Genomic DNA, 17,122 nt, shown 5'->3' with positions numbered 1-17,122 from the left:
GCATGGTATAGGGCAATCATTTGCTTTCCATCCTCACACTGTTTCATACAAAGTGTTGGCTCCAAGTTCTTACAGACTGGAGTCTCTATGTGGGGTTCTGTGCCTTTCGTTCCTCTCCTCTATAATTCTGCAAATCCTCTATCCCACATGTGGGATTCCTACCCCCCTCCTTTCCAACGTCTTTACAAAGAGGCCAGATTGTTCAGTAGCCCAGTGGGTCTGGCAGAGGGAAGCCGCTTGGCTCCTGCACTGTCTGTACCTCCTCCTGCCCGTCTTTTTACATTTCACATGGGTTCTTCTGTAACTATGTGCCAAGTCTCTGAAGAGTTTAGGAAGACATAATGCACAGGAGGGGGAATAAAAAGAAGGATTATTGGTACCATTACTCCAGTGTAATCTATATGGAGGTTATAGAGAAGAGAATGGTGTGGAGGTATTGGTGGCATACTACGGGCACTGACTGGGGGTCTACTTATTATAATGGAGGATAGGCAGAAAATACTACGTCAGAATTTATATCCTCCATCGGTACAAAGCAAATCGATGTGAATGTTGTTACGGAGATTTAGCCGTGCCCGGGTTCTCCTCTTTCTCACTGGCAGCGTTTGAGTTAATTTCATTATGTTTGTGGTTTCACAGGGCATGGAGGGCAGAGTGCCAGAGGTACAGAAAAGGTTCACAGAGACAGATCCCCCTGGTGGCGTCCAGGCTGCTTGGTTGCTAGGCAACATGAGTAGGCCCTGGCAGCTGCGTGACATGGGCAGAGGACCAGCGCTCCTTCCTAATGATTGAAGGGAGCGAAGAGGGAATTTAGCGAGACGCATTCTTATATTTGCTCTGTAAATCTTAAGACCGTGAAGCCTCTGTCACTTCCAGTCCGAGACACTAGATACTGATAGTGAATGCACCAGTGATGTGTGTGAATGACGGTATAGAGACCGTATATATGTATATAATACCAGTTTAGTCATTTGATGGAATTTCACAATACCTAAATTCCACCGCCTAAACCACATCCCCATTATTTTCAATGCATTTACATTATGGAAGTGCCATGCGTATTCCTGGCAGAAAATCTGTTGTGTAGCCAAGATGTGAATGAGCTGACTGTAAGGGGGTTAATATGTCTGGCGTTGTCTGTGGATTCTTTTTTTTTTTTTTTTTTATATGGCTGGGGGTTCCATAAGACCCCACAACTGTGGAACCGCTGCTCCTGGACTCCCATTGTGGGGCCATTCCTGCAGGGGCAAGTATGAGTGACTAGTAGGGTCTGCAAGCATCAGCGCAAGAGCTGTGGTGGCTTGTAATAGTTTTTTCTTTTTAGTTTTTAAACACCCCCAGCCATATTTTTTTTAAAAAATAGGCATTTGAACTGGCCATATACATAGCAAATATTCAATCCAGCCATAGTTATTCTGATTTAGTTAAAAAGCAAATAACATCCTGATGGGTCCATACAATTACAAAATAAAGCATACTCACCTACCCACCCTGGTCTCTCTATGTACTTTCCCTAATTACAAGCCATCCTACTAATGGTCCTGCTCATAGTAGCCAATCACTAAGGCCGCATTGTGCTGGAAACGTCACCAGCAGGATAGGGGAGGTGCTTTATCAGTGGAAATATAGAGAGAGGACCAATGGAGCAGAGCGCTGGTGCTGGAATGGATGAGGTGAGTATGCTTTATTTTGTTATTTTACAGCACATCAAGCAGCAACTTTTTATTAAATAGTAATACCATGTTAATACTGAAAAAAAACTGCATTTAAGGCAGTCAACACATTATAGAACGGAGGGGGTGAGCACACTAATATTTACTTTTGTGGGGAAGGATTCTGTATAAATTTTTCTATTTAAATTTAAACCTCTGCTCATTTGGAGCTTAGGAGTCCAGTGGGTGGTCCTAATCAGTTATTGACAGATAACTGAATAGAACCTCCCCCTGGACTCCTAAGTCAGAATAAGCTAAATATTGAGTTGTACTTAATCTTTTCCCATAAAGCTGTATATCAATCTGCTCAGTTCCTCCTGCTCTAGAACATGATGACATTTTTAAAGTGACAGATTCATAAAGGAAGATTTATATAGATAAATATAGCAATAGTTGGAACCATTTCTGCTTAGAAGGTTAGACCAAAACTCACATCTAATATTCACTAACAAGAGAACGCTGGTCAGGTCAGGGCCAAGGCCACCATTTAATAAATGAGACCTGAATATAAGCTGCGGCTTTGTTAGAACAGTTGTCTAGTTTAGACAACAACTTTCCTCTTGCTGGGTCCCATGATGACCGCTTTTCAGCTGTTATCGGTGGGGGGAACCTGGCACTAAATGCTGGAGAAGTATGGATATTAATGGATTGTTCTGAGAAAGAGGGGGCATTCTCCCCCTGTTGACTGCCATAACAAGGCTTTCTGAGCAGTGCTGTGTGAAACGGAGAACCCCTTTAAGACATGCTGTGGTCTTGTACGTTTTGTGACCTCTCCCTAATTGCTGAGGGCAATGCATCGCATACTTCTCTGGCTACAGCAGAGGCTCTATGCTGAAAGCAGGCGCTGCGGTCAGGCCAGACGCAACCCCCCAAGTGCTCAACGAGAGGGGGGAGTCAGTGGGATATGGCCTGAAGAAAATAATACAGGGGGGCAGTCACAGAAGCATCTAGTAGACATTACAGGGAGATTTATGTCGTTCTGGAAAGAGCCACCATTAAGCTCACTTGTGGACAAAGGATGGTAGTGAAGACTGTTCAGTCAGACTGAGAGGCCAGGAATAGCCGTCCGAGAACTTTTCGCATATTTTATAGCCTATATTGTATCAATTTACAGCAAATTCCTTAATCAAACCCCCTCTACTGTACTACAGTATTATAAGAGCGTGTTCAGACTTTTAGATTTCTTTTTGCAATTTTTGAATCCAAGGCTAACAATGTATCTAAAAAAAAAAATAGATGTCTCAGCTGTTCCTTTATGCACATTCTTCAACTCTTGTCCATCTGGTTAAAAAAACTACATAAAAAACCTGACGATGGAAACCCACTCTATGGCAGTGACCTTATCATCTCGACCGCTATCTGGTTAGGATAATACAGATATGTCACTATGGCAGTGCTGGTACATTGGTCTTCTCCATTGAGTTTGATGTGAACCATACAGGGAAAATTTTCTTTTTACCATTGTTTGCGCTGTGATTTTTTATTTTTGGGAGCCATGCTATGGTTTTAACCGTTGTTTACACTGTGATTTTTCACCATTTGCGCTGTGATTTTTTTTTTTCACCATTGTTTGTCCTGTGAATTTGTTTGCAAAGAGAATAAGAAAAAATATTTTTACTTTCAATTTTCACCATCATTTGCCATGGTTTTTTGCCTTCATTTGTACTTTTTTTTTTATGTGCCATGTGTTTTTTGCCATTGTTTCCACTGTGATTTTTTTGTCATTGTTTCCACTGTGATTTTTGCCATTGTTTATTATTACCATTTTTTAGCGCAGTTGTTTGCGCTGTAATTTCTTTTGCACCATTGTTTGCCCTATGGTGTTTTACAGTTGTTTGCGCTGCACATCGACCCCCTTGAGCAGCATTGGCATGTCAGTTGTTTTTGTGTTATATTTAATGACAATTTGTATTTTCTGTGCCCAGAGTTAAACAATATTTCCTTTTTTAATGCTATTTTATCCTTTGCATTTTTCTTTTCCAGGGGCCCTTTTGGAAGCAAGGCCCCATCTCTATGACTCCCTCTCACTGAGGAGGGAATGGTTAGTCCGGGGAAGGTGTAGGACCTGCCTCCATGTGAACGCGGCGGTGTCCCATGAACCTCGGGCAACTGGGGGCGGAGCCCGCCTTGGTCTCTTCTGATTGGTTCTGGATGGAATTACGTTGAATGGACCAGAATCTTAGCGGGCTGGACTGCTTGTCAGAGCCAGATGAAAAGAGGTAAACGGCTCCGTGTTACTGCTATCAATGTTTTCCTTCCCAAAGGCTCAGTCAATGAAAGAGAGTTATCGTGCCAGGAATGGGATTTAGTTTGTAGCTAAGTCAGTGACTTGGACTGGAAGTGACTCTGCGTCTATGGGAAAATTCTTTACAGACAACAGACTCTGAAATATTAATTTATCTCCATAGTTAAATGAATTACGCTTGAGTAGCCGCATGTATTTATCTGCCTAAAAGAGTTACACAGTATACCGTATACAGCGTCAGTATGAGTACAGTATACATAGATATCTGTACGGGCTAACCTGCTTTACTGCAAGCATGACATTAACTCTTTTATTGCATATATATATATATATATATATATATATATATATATATATATATATTACACAAACCCTTTAACCCCCTCTGGCCCTGTACTGTAATAATGGGTCATTCATGTAAACCACTGTACTATTACTGGGCAGTGTCAACTGTATTATACACCCCAACACCCCCGCTGTAATGGTTGGCAATCAGCATAACTCTGATTGTGGCCATTTAACTACTTCAATGCTGCAGTCAGTAGCTAAGATAAGGAGCTCCCTCTAGGTGCCCATTGGCATTCTCACGACACAAGATGGCAGGGTGCCACTGGATTGCCATGCCAGACAGGCAATGACCAATGGCCCCCAGGTCTGCCATATGTGAGATCCTATTAGGCTGGCTGTCATTATAACACTGAAGTAAATTATAGAGATGGTCACAAAATTTTTCTGGTCCCATAGCACCAATAAAACATAAAGTGGGTACTCTAGCGAACATTTTTTCTTTCAATTGAACTGGTGCCTGGAGGTGCCAGAGATTCGTAATTTACTTCTATTAAAAAATCTCTAGTCTTCCAGTACATATGAGCTGCTGTATGTCCTGCAGGAAGTGGTTTATTCATAGAAACTTATATATATAAAATGTCTATACAACATATATACAGATATATATGGTTAATGCCATGATAATATCCAAAAAAAAAATGGGCAGCATTGCTGTATTTAGGGTCATCTCTCCTCTCAAAAAAACATAAAAACTAACTAAAGTCCCATGTAGTGGCACCATTTTTTTTTTTAAATGTGCAAATGTAGTAGGGAATTTAGGGAATCGGACCCCGACCTGCATAATACTGATGATCCATTCTGATGTAATGATATATTATACCTTTAAGTGTCTGTGTTCTGTTATGGATCTTTGCACCCTTTTTGTATATGAATATCTTTGTCCATTCTTCAAGTGAAAAATTCCATGTAAACAAGTTTTAATGCTGTCTAGGCTACTTTGGGGGCTGACAGTAACACCACGCCGCATGTTTCCATCAGGTACTTTACTTCTGTGGGTGTTCATGTCTCAGGGCCAAGTGCAGCAGATGTCGAGCTGCTATTCTATTCTCAGCGGTCGCAGGCTTTACTGTAGCGCAGGGAAAGAGAATGAAGCTATCCGCATCTTTTTATTAATTTTCCATACGTTAGTGGGGTATGGCATCTCCATGCTTTGTTCAGCACATCGACATGCTGTGGCTGGGGACCTCTACTGGGCAGATTGTCTAATGTTACTGATGGATCCATCACACAGGCACAATACTCCATGATTATAGCATACACACATACAGCCAGTGTCAGTCTCATTTCCTCCTGTGCTTTAGGCCGTGACCTCCTGCGGGTTTCACAGTGTGCTGCAGATCCTGCTCCTCAGGGGTCACGCGTTATAATAAGCAGGTTCTGGAAGGGGGCTCGGAAAAGGGAACCCCCTAATGCACAGCGCAGCATCAAGGATAAAAGGTGTAAATTAGTAATTATATACAAGATGAGATTAAGAGGGCGAAAGGTTGATAATCTCCATTAATAGGATAAATGTAAGCCAGTCATAGATATAATTCTATTTAGGACAATATTGCCCTGTATAATAGGCCTGGGGATCAGCTGACACATGAGCAAACACTGGTCCACTTCCTGATCACATGGTTTTAGCAGGGAAAAAAATCCTCAGAAGTCTAAAAGGAATAAGGGATGTGTGGCCAACAATAAGGGTCAAGGGTCGCACAAATGATAGAGCGATCATTCATGAAGCCCACGATGAAGTCTTGTAACTGCTCCTTTAATGCTGATCTGTACGAGTTCAGCTCTTGTATAAGGAATGGGGATGACCCCTCTAAAAGTGACTTTATGGTCACTTTCACTTTAAAAAATGAGATATGTTAAAGGGGTATTCCAAGAGAAATTAACTTGTCCTCTATCCATAGGATAGGAGACAAGTAAAAGATCTCAGGGGTCCGACTCCTGTGGTCCCTGGTTTCTGTGTTATAAACAGAGCCTCAGGTAGGCTCTTTTCATTCCTATGTAGGTGCAGGAAGGAGCCAAGTAAGCCAGAAGAGCACTGTACTCAGCTCTCTTCGGCGGCTCCATAGGAATGAATAGAGCCGCTGGAAAGAGCTGGGTAAGCTGGAAGAGCACTGTGCTTTGCTCTCTCCGGCACCTCCATAGGAATGAATAGAGCTGTGGATCTACCCACCGCTCTATTCGTAACACAGAAGCTGGGGGCCCATACGTAGATCGCCCGTGATCTTTTACTTGTTTCCTATCCTGTGGACCAACTTTTGACATCTCTTTATGACATATCAAAAGTTTTTTTTTTTTTAAATGACAGGGACACTTTACAGTGATAATAATGGGTTCCAGCCAATTAGTTCTAGCCTTATGGCCAGTATCACACATAATAATAATATAGCCACATTTCTGAGTCCTTATTATGTCTGTGAGTCCCGTCTAGAACGAGAGTCTAATGACCCAAACCTTTACCATAGTATAGATCCCTATGTCGTGTCGGGATAGGACTTGGAGCCATAACACAGATGCAATAATTTAGCCATCTTATACTTGGCCTAAGAGTAGATTGTGCTGAGCTTAGGGCCCATTGTGAGAGATGGTTGCTATGTTATATGTAGGCCAGCTTCAGACCCACCTTGTTGACTTCAGTGGTCCGCACAACAATCAAAGGGAAAGCTACCACAGCTGTTACGTGCAAAAAGCCGCCTCGATCTCAGCTTACTGGATTCCTGTATGACGTAGGGGAAATGTGAGAGTATACTTGACTGCACTCCAACCTGAATTTTTTGGCTTTCATTGGAGCGAAGCTTTAATCTCTGTTAGTGACCGTCAGGGAGGTGCCGAGCCTTTAGAACAGTAGAGATTGCATGTTGGATGCACGTGAACAACGCTATGAGGCTGGAGACGGCCATCAAGCTGGGTCCCATAGCTTTCCAATGTATGCTTTTCTCCCTCTGCTACCAATAAGAGGTCATGCGGGGACGCTGCTATAGGCCAGTCATTTGCACGTAAAACTTCATTAGAGTGTTTACAACGTTAAGATTGTCTGCTAGAAGACTGCGTATGTAACCACAGGAAGGAACTACTGTATGCAATTACCACTACTTATGTGTGTATCACCAGAGATGCTTCTCCTACCCCCGGCCTCTGCACCATAACTCCTAATGTCTCTGTTCTAGGCTTCTTTTTTTTTTTTTTTTTGACCATCTATATACAGTACAAAACCATATCAGTCAGTGTAATTTAAGTATCTGTTTATATGTGTCTGATCCATGGGGAGGGTCTGATCACAAGCAACCCCACCAATCACGTCCTGCCTATGTGAAGAAAGAGGTGGTCGAGCATGTGTGATGCCACTCCATTCACTTGCTGTGGTAATGACACAGCCTAGCAATGACACTCTGGTGGTCCGCGTAAACCCACATGTCTAATGTAGCCAATCACAGCAGTGTTAACATGACCGCCGAGGCCTGTGGTTGGCTGCATTAGTCACATGGATGTTTGTCATATCATTAATGTAGGATATTAACCATCTGGGACCAGCGGTGGTGGAGAAACAGCTAGGGAATTGGGGACAGGTACATGCGGCATATAGGGGGCGCTGCTTTTCTAGGCACCATGTAAGACATAGCCCATATTGCATACATATTGCTCACATGCCGTCTTTATACATTGCTTATACATCCCTTAATGGTCTTTGAACAAACATTGAATCAGATATTGGCCATGTCTTCTATTTACCACTGTTCAGCATGGCTTATGAATGGGTTGTGAATAGGGACAGAGGAGGTAAGCCGCTCCTAAATACCTCTGGCTGTGGCTTATCTCCCCAACTGCAAATGAGTCGGGTAGTTGACATGCCCCACCCTTTAAAGCCCTGTTACACAGATCGATTATCGTGTAAAAACTGAATGGTTTTCTGCCCATGTAATAACATCTAGCGATCAAACAACGAGCGATAAGTCATTCATTGTTGTCATCGTTGGTAGTTTGTCCATCATTGGCATGTTTGTCTAATAAGTCGTTCACAGATTAAACCGCAATAACAGTCGTTAACAATGAGCATTGTTTAGTGTATTGTGGTGAATGATTTCCATTCTTAAAGGTACTCGTTCAGTAACCGTCTATCATTGACATGTCCAAAACATTGACATGTCCAAAAGGACCCCCATCCTTCCCTTCCCCTGACATTGACCCCCATACATATTAGAGTGTCAGCAGAGCCCACTGAAGTCATGATGCCTAATTGTGGGCTGTAAAAATACATCAGTATCTACTTTTTTTTCCATTGTTGGTGATTTATTTTTTTCCTTTGAGAGAATGAGCTAGCCTGTAACTCATCTATCCTATATCCATGTTTTCCCGGACTCTCTAGGTCTCTATCAAACTTCTTCAGCCACCAGTAATCAAATACCGAATGATCAGACTGGAGTATGCTCCAGTTGCGCTCATCTCTACTCAAGATTTACGCTGCAGCTCTACCTGTTCAGATTGGCTTCTATACATAAGCACAAGCCCACCAGGAAGGTTCGGGTACTATTACACGGAACGATAATCGGCCAAATCGGCCCTGTCTGGCCGATTATCGTTCCGTGTAATAAAGACAACGATCAGCCGATGATCGTTGTCATCGGCTGATCGTTGATAAAGGTTCTGACCTATAATTGTCGGGCGTCGACCACACATCACTACGTGTAATAGCGGTGCGTGGCCGGCGCTGACGATTAGCAAAGAAGAATACATTACCTATCCAGGCTGCAGGACTCCTCTTGCTCTGTGCTTCTCCCTGGGTCTCGCGCACTCCAGCTTTAGAGCAGCCTGTCTCAGCTGACAGGCCGCTCAGCCAATCACTGGCCGGGACCGCCGCGAGAGGCACAGAACAAGAGGAGCCCTGCAGCCTGGATAGGTAATGTATAAAGTTTAAACAAGGACTGCAAGAACATTGGTAACAATGTCCCTGCAGCCCTTGTTAAACGATTATCGGGCCGTGTAATAGGCCCAGTAAACGAGTGCCGATCTAGAAGATCGGCGCTCATTTACATTTATTATTGGGCCTTCATCGGCCCGTGTAATATTACCCTTAGTCAGTGGAAACCCAAGAGTCATAACAACAAGGACAGGATTAGTGTAAACTGCAAGAAACTAAACCCCCAAGAGAAGCAAGATCTAACAGACCAACACCCTGTGCATCCTAGAGATCCACCTTACAGACTAGTCAGGAAGTGGTTAAGCAGCCTGTGTTCTGTATATATGGTATAACGCTATATGCTTTACTTATCATCCACCAAAAATAGGGATAAAGTCCGCCAGGTTCAACCTCATCTGGGCCATGGAGGAGGAACCCAGAAGAAATACCAGAAGTTATTTATACCCACAATAAAGGGTTAACATGTTATCTATGGACTCCGCACCGGAGGGTGAACTATAACCATTCGTGTTGTGGGTGACCGGGGGCAACCGATCACCACCCGTCCGCTGCCATTTTGGTCGCCGCCTGTTATCCTTGCAAGGGGAAGTGAAAATCGGTTGGGTGTTCCTGAAGTGCAGCCGTGATTTTGTATACTTATGTAATGCATGGGAGAGTGCCAGGGAAATGCAGGAACTCGTATCTGTCTGTGTCATATGCTGAACCAGGGACAAATGTCACCGCCCACGGCTGCAACAAATGAATGAGCCCAGCTTCACTTTCAGAAGTTTCCTACTTCTGCCTCTTTATGGCCTGGAACCTCACCCAACAACCTTATCTAGGTGCTTTCCTTTCATCCTGTAAACCAACGATCTGTGTTGAAGAACTATAGCTCCCAGCATTCCCAGTCACAGTTTATTAGGTCATGCTTGAAGTTGCAGTTACTTAACAGCTGGAGAGCCACTCTGCTATGTGTGAAAGGTGGCGATACCAGCTGTTACCCACACAGATGCCCTCATAACGCTTGGGCTAGATAACACAGTCATATGGTCATCCAGACCGACCACCGGGGGGCTTGAGCGTAGCTTGTCACCCCATCCCCTCATGTCAGCTCTATGACACTAACAGAGTTCACAGCTATATTAGTATCAGGATGCTTGTTAATGGCCTTGTACACACTGGTAGGATTGAACCATTTACTAAATTAAAGGAAAACTATCCAGGTTTTTTTTTATGCTCTGAGCTCAAGTGTCAAGAAGGCATTGCCAAGCTGCAGCATGCATGCCTTCTCCCTCCCCACCCATCCTTGCCCTGAATGATTGATGTATAGAGCTCAGCTTCCAGAACTGAGCCATGTATGTCAATCTGTCAATACAGGGAGAAGTGGGGAAGGGAGGCAGTGTGCATGCTGCTGCTTAGCATCGCCTCTTTGACACTTAAGCTGATAGATTCCCCTTACAAATTTTATTCCCAGCTTTTCTCATATGAACAAAATAAAGACTTCCCATTACCTATATTGGCTTAATGTCCCATTTTTTTTTATTTACCTGCTATAGCCGTATTCACAACGTTCTTTCTTATACATTTTCTTGATGAATGTACTGTCTGTTATGATAGATATTGGTCAGTTTAAAGGACGTTTTTATTGTAAATACTATCGTCATTTTTTTGTATTGTTCCTCATAGGAAATCTATGATTGCATTGACGATTGAGCGCTACCATTCCACTTGTGTCCCTACACAATCTGTCCAATCAGTGCTAACCATGTTAGACTGTGAAGGGAGACACCCTAATAAAGGGAAACTATTCTAACCTGCTGAAAGCTCCCTATTGTGTACGGGACACTGAGGATGAAGGTATGTCTCCCATGCAATTTGTAGTGTAATCCTGCATCCAGTAAGGCCGCTTGGAGCACTGGGGCGGGGCAGATTGGTGCTTTGCGGGCAGTAGCCCCGCCCCCAGTGCTCCAAACCGCCTTAGCGGACACAGAATTACACTACAAACAGCACGGGAGGAAGGTTAGAGACATACCTTCATCCTCAGCGCCCCCTGTGCAATAGGGACATATCAGCAGGTTAGGTTTGTCTATCCTACTGATAGTTTCCCTTTAAGAAAAGGAATGGTTTCACCCACTCATTCATACATTTCCAGGGGGAATAACAGAGGAATTGTTGTGTTAGTGCTTTTATCATGGGGAATAGATAAAGACCTTTTATGGATTAAATAGTAGTTATTGTTCCGACGCGTATAGTAATATATATAACAAGTTTGGTGTTATACAGAACAAGCTCCTAGTGTTATAAAGCCACATCGGGGTCATCCATAGATCATATGACTCTCTTTTCCATTATAGAGATAGGAAAATCTTGTTTTTTTCCCCCCGGAGAGTAGAACATTAGGCCACTGAGTTTGGCGTGTTGTGTAACATGTATACCGATATATTTGCATGTAGACATGGCCTGGCGTGACCTGCCATACCGTGCTTATCAGGAGACGACATACGTCCCTTTAGAGCGTGAAACCTAACACTCTGCACCTTGCTCTCCTTTAGTACTTATAGCAAGGTGAGTCAGCGTCCTGCAGCGGGAAGGAATGGTAGACACAACTTAGAAGGCGTCTTCGGTATCAGAAGTCAGATGTCACCAAGTCCTTGGCCCAAGGTTCCCTGTTGTCTGTCTCCGTGCATGCACACATGTTGCACTGCCAGTAGTTTTCCTACATTCCCTTGATTTCCTTTATGGCGTTGTTTTCAGACTGGCGTATTAGACCTAGTTCTCGTCTCTCTGCCGCCCTCTAGTGTAGCGACCGCCGCCTTCTCCGGCTTGTCACCCACATGCTAGGATTGCTTTCTTCTCTTCTAGCTTTTGCGGTAAGCGGCGTGCTCATGGGATAAGGTAGACGTGGATTATGGCTGCAGTGTTGGCCATCTGTATTTTATAGATAAGCCATTAACATTGTTATGTGATGAGGAAGTAATGATGGAAGCGGCATGGATGCACCAGACACCCCTGGGATCTGCATGTTCATTCAGGTTCCTGAAATGTTAGCGCTGGGGAAGGCTGGGTTTCCAAGGCACTTGTACCGTAAAGACGGCTGTCATTTATTTATTACCCGTACAGAGAAGGCAATCTCATATTCCTCTCTTATTCAAGGGTATGTGGTAGAATAACAGCAGGGATATTTCCCTCCTCAATCTCCTATGAGGGCAGAGCTATAGCATGGCTCATCCAGGTCTTCCTGTTTCATCCACAGAATGCCTGATAACTAATGTGCAGTAACAGCGAAGAAAACTAAAGTATATATGACTGACCCACGGTACCCTGTGTATACATGTAACAAGAAGCTCCAAAATCTGTAACAGCCCCCCTCACCTACCATGTGCAATCTGTATTGCATTTATAGATGCCCCATTTATAATGCAGGTATTATCTTATGTGCAATGTAACACTGTCCCCACCTACCATGTGCCATCTATAATACCCATGTCTCCTAACATAGCACACACCAGGGTCCCCATCTACCATGTGCTGTCTATAATACCCATGTCTCCTAACAGCCAGGGTCCTCACCTACCATGTGCCACTGATAATACCCATGTCTTCTAACATAGCACACACCAGGGTCCCCACCTACTATGTGCCATTTATAATACCCATGTCTCCTAACATAGCACACACCAGGGTCCCCATCTTTGGTGTGCCATCTATAATATCCATGTCTCCTAACATAGCACCCTCCAGGACCTCACCTACCAGGTGCCATCTATAATACCCATGTCTCCTAACATAGCACACACCAGGGTCCCCATCTTTGGTGTGCCATCTATAATATCCATGTCTCCTAACATAGCACCCTCCAGGACCTCACCTACCAGGTGCCATCTATAATACACATGTCTCCTTACATAGCACACACCAGGGTCCCCACCTACCAGGTGCCATCTATAATACCCATGTCTTCTAACATAGCACGCACCAGGATCCTCACCTACCATGTGCCATCTATAATACCCATGTCTCCTAACAGCCAGGACCTCACCTACCATGTGCCATCTATAATACCCATGTCTTGTAACATAGCACGCACCAGGATCCTCGCCTACCATGTGCCATCTATAATACCCATGTCTCCTAACAGCCAGGACCTCACCTACCATGTGCCATCTATAATACCCATGTCTTCTAACATAGCACGCACCAGGATCCTCGCCTACTATGTGCCATCTATAATACCCATGTCTCCTAACATAGCGGGCACCAGGGTCCCCACCTACCATGTGCCATTAATAATAGCCATGTCCCATAACAGCCAGGGACCTCACCTACCAGGTGCCATTTATGATGCCTTTGTCTCCTAATGTAGGAAATTACATCTACCGTATCCATCTACCATATGTCATCTATAATGCCAGTATCTAATATGGGAAGCACCAGGGTCCTCACCTACTATGTACCATCTATAATGCAGGTATCTTCCTATGTGGCATACACCAGGGTCCCCATCTACTATGTACCATCTATAATGCAGGTATCTTCCTATGTGGCATACACCAGGGGCCCCATCTACTATGTACCATCTATAATGCAGGTATCTTTCTATGTGGGATACACCAGGGCCCCCATTTACTTGTGGCTTTGCCCCTGGCTGCAGATGTTAGACCATCTCCAATGTCAGCCTTCACCCTTACTGTGCCACTATTGGCAGAACTATAGAGGTGCCCCCAGCCTCTTATACTCATTTCAGTTACTGGAATCCCTTTGTTTGATTCTTTGCCGCCTCTCATGTGGTCCTCAGATGTGCGATGCAACATACATAGCTAAAGCATAAATATATATATATATATATATATATATATATATATATATATATATATATGCACATAGGAGCACAAGAGTGACGGCACCTTTCAGTTAAGGTCTTGCCTATAGAATATACAGTATGTCTTATGTACACAAATTTGCTTGCTTACTATGCTCGGTTGGGCATGTAGAAACCTATCTGACTTCACATACTGATGCACACTCCCTCAATCTGGTATTTATCAGTTTTGGTAATTCTTTTCTGCCCATGTCTGAGGCTCAATCACAAGTTGTCACCTAATCTCTGAGGGGCATATACATTATATTTCCCCCATGGACTCTCTTTCCGTTCCAGGTGTATGTGCCACATTTGCACCCGTGAACCAGGTGGATCAGGAGTAACAGGACCTTGTGGAGACCGCATAGTTGGCATATAAAGTCTTTGTGGAGACCGCATAGTTGGCATATAAAGTCTTACAGACTGGCAGTGCACCCTGGGATATAGAGTATGCAAATAACCTTAAGAAGGAAGAAACTGGCTGTAGTGCCACCTTTTGTATCTAGCTACCATGTTTGAGCCTTGACACATGACTGGGGATTCAGCCAAACCTTAGTCACCTCCAAAAGGAACAGGACCCTTCTGTAAATAGTTGTTGGGTTCTTGCCCCTTGTATTGTTCTCCTTGTGAAAGGGCCACCTGTTATATGGAGTCTTGCAGTTAGCTACCCTATAAGTCAACGTCCGATCTGGTGATTATCATTCAAACCTTAGAACCCATCTGTAGACAGCTGTTTCAAGGGGTCTTTTCCTATATTGTTCTTCTTTTGTAGAGGCCAGCTGGCCGATAGAGTCTTATACTCCAGGCAATGCTTTCTGGGTAGTGTTGAACGGATCTGTCAAACCGTTCGATTATGTTATCCGAACCCAAACGCACTATGTTTCATTGCCGCCTCCAGCTGCAGAAGTTGGATGCAGCCCTAGGGATGCCAGGAAAGCATTGATACAACCTATGGCCGTGTCCATGTTTTCCACAACTCCTTAAGGCGGCATCCAACTTCTGCAGCCAGGGGAATCAAATGCAGAGCGTTTGGGTTTTAATAATGTTGCCAAACCCGAACAATTTGACAGATCTTCTCAACACTATTCCTGGGGGGGTTATGCAAATGAGCTTTCCCCCATAAGGAACGAGACTGGCTCCTTAAAAGCCACCTGTTCAAGCGAGCAACCATGTAAGTCAGTGTTTAAGGCTATGTTCACACTACGTATATGTCCGGACGCATATTTTTCGCGGCCGGACATATACGTGTAAAACTCCGGCCGGGATTTACGCAAGTTGCGGCCGGCTACGTGCGGTCCGCGAACTTACGCCCGTAAGCTATGTACGCTTCCCGAGCGGCGTACGTAGCGATCTGACAGCGGTATTTTACTGGGATATTTTCGGCTAGCCCCGGACACCCCACAGAACCTTTTGGATCGGCAAATCAAAGTGGAAAAAAGAAGAAATCACCACTCCGTACGGGACCGCATGTTACGCTACGGGTGTAAGTTACAGCATTTCCGTCCCGAAACAATGGTCTGGTTCATTTTTTACGGCGGCGCATACGATCCGGGCGTAAGTTCTTACGTAGTGTGAACTGTGCAGCCGAAGATCGTATACTTTCCATTGTACGCAAACTATGTAAATCTCCGGCCGCTTATTCACGGAGTGCGCTACGGCCGGAAACTTACGTAGTGTGAACCTAGCTATAGCCTTGAAACATGACTAGAGATTATCAGCCAAATCAAGTTACCTCCATAAGGAAGAGGACCCATTTGTAGACAACTATTATAGTGTTCATGCCCCTTGTATTGTTCTCCTTGTGGAGAGGCCAATTGGCATATAGTGTTATAGTCCAGGCAATGCTTCCTGGGGAAAAATATATGCAAAAGAGCTTTCCCTTGAAGGAGGAAATATGGCTGTCTAGTGCCACCTATTGGAGTTAGTTACCCTGTATGTCAGTGCTTGAGTCTTAAAACATGACTGAGCATTATCAGCCAAACCTAACAGAAAACAAAAGGAACAGGACCCATCTGTACGAAGGTGTTTTTGGGGGTTCTTGCCCCGTATTAGTAGTAGAAAGGTGGTAGGCCTCTCATGCGTTGAACCCTCTGAAAAATGGGGACGGAATTGGAATAGGATGCAAACGAAGGTGGATCCTTTGTAATGAAGATCCAACATTGTATATAACATAGATTTCCAGATCCCCCCGCATCGACTCCCTCCTTTCCCCTCTGGTCTCACACATGGTATTGGAGTCTTGCTCCAGAAATAGAGAACGCTGCTTCCAATTAGACTCGCTCGGAACACCATATACATTACATATTAACCACTTTGCCCCTGGCGCAGTGTACAGTGATGCTGAGTATACATTTATGGCCATGTACAGTTTTACAGCCCCGGCCGAACCTGCCGTGCGTTCACTAATATAATATACTCCCGCCTGTCTGTGCTGAGTCTTAAGTGTTTAAGATAGGAATGAAGTTAGGCAACTCTGGAACTAGATACCCTGAGATGACCTTTTCATGTACGGCCCCGCAACCCTGACTGGTCTAGTTTGACAGTAAATGTTCATCGCTGTATGGACGTACAATACAGAATTGGAAATTAATTTCTACTAATACATTTGATTTGTTTGATCTGCTTACCAGTTTTTTCTGTGCCCACCATTAGCCCAAACCACAAACTCAATGGAAGCCATTAGTATCATGCAGGCAGCATGGATACCGCCAGGTTACTTACTGTACACCCGTTAATCAATCAATGTAGGTTGGGTACTCAGGCATTTCACAAAGCCTTTCCATTCGACATCCGCTGAACATAATCCGACTGTGGGTAGTTCTGCTACTGAGACCAACCACAATCCACACCCAGCGTTCACTTCTACTGCAGCACCCCCACAGGGAAAATTAGGTATTACAATATGCATATATGGATATGCAAATTAGCTCTTAGGCTCCAACCTTTAAAGGTAGCTTTCCCTTTAAGTCAATGTTTGACTTTTTTTTTTTTACGTTGATTTAAAGCAAAAACTACCTCCAAAAGGTGGTGTCTTTGAGTATTCTTTTCCCCAGAATTCTCAGTGGAGCATG

General features: G+C 44.0%; 1 protein-coding gene across 5 annotated transcripts in view; it reads left to right on the top strand.

The window, feature by feature from the left end:
- The window catches only part of THRA (thyroid hormone receptor alpha), a 130,580-nt gene that overhangs the window by 71,590 nt on the left and 41,868 nt on the right, over positions 1-17,122 (top strand). For 2 of the 5 annotated variants that reach the window (XM_069951951.1, XM_069951947.1), the window contains exon 2: positions 3,696-3,931. In XM_069951951.1, coding sequence (XP_069808052.1) covers positions 3,879-3,931 — 53 coding nt within the window. In that variant the 5' untranslated portion in view covers positions 3,696-3,878. Of the gene's footprint in view, positions 1-761; positions 916-1,600; positions 1,674-3,695; positions 3,932-17,122 lie in introns of those variants that run through there. The other 3 variants (XM_069951949.1, XM_069951948.1, XM_069951950.1) reach the window with 3 other exon arrangements.

Source organism: Dendropsophus ebraccatus, chromosome 14, assembly GCF_027789765.1.
Source record: "Dendropsophus ebraccatus isolate aDenEbr1 chromosome 14, aDenEbr1.pat, whole genome shotgun sequence".
Lineage (NCBI taxonomy): Eukaryota > Metazoa > Chordata > Amphibia > Anura > Hylidae > Dendropsophus > Dendropsophus ebraccatus.
This window is presented reverse-complemented; position numbering and strand designations above follow the sequence as displayed.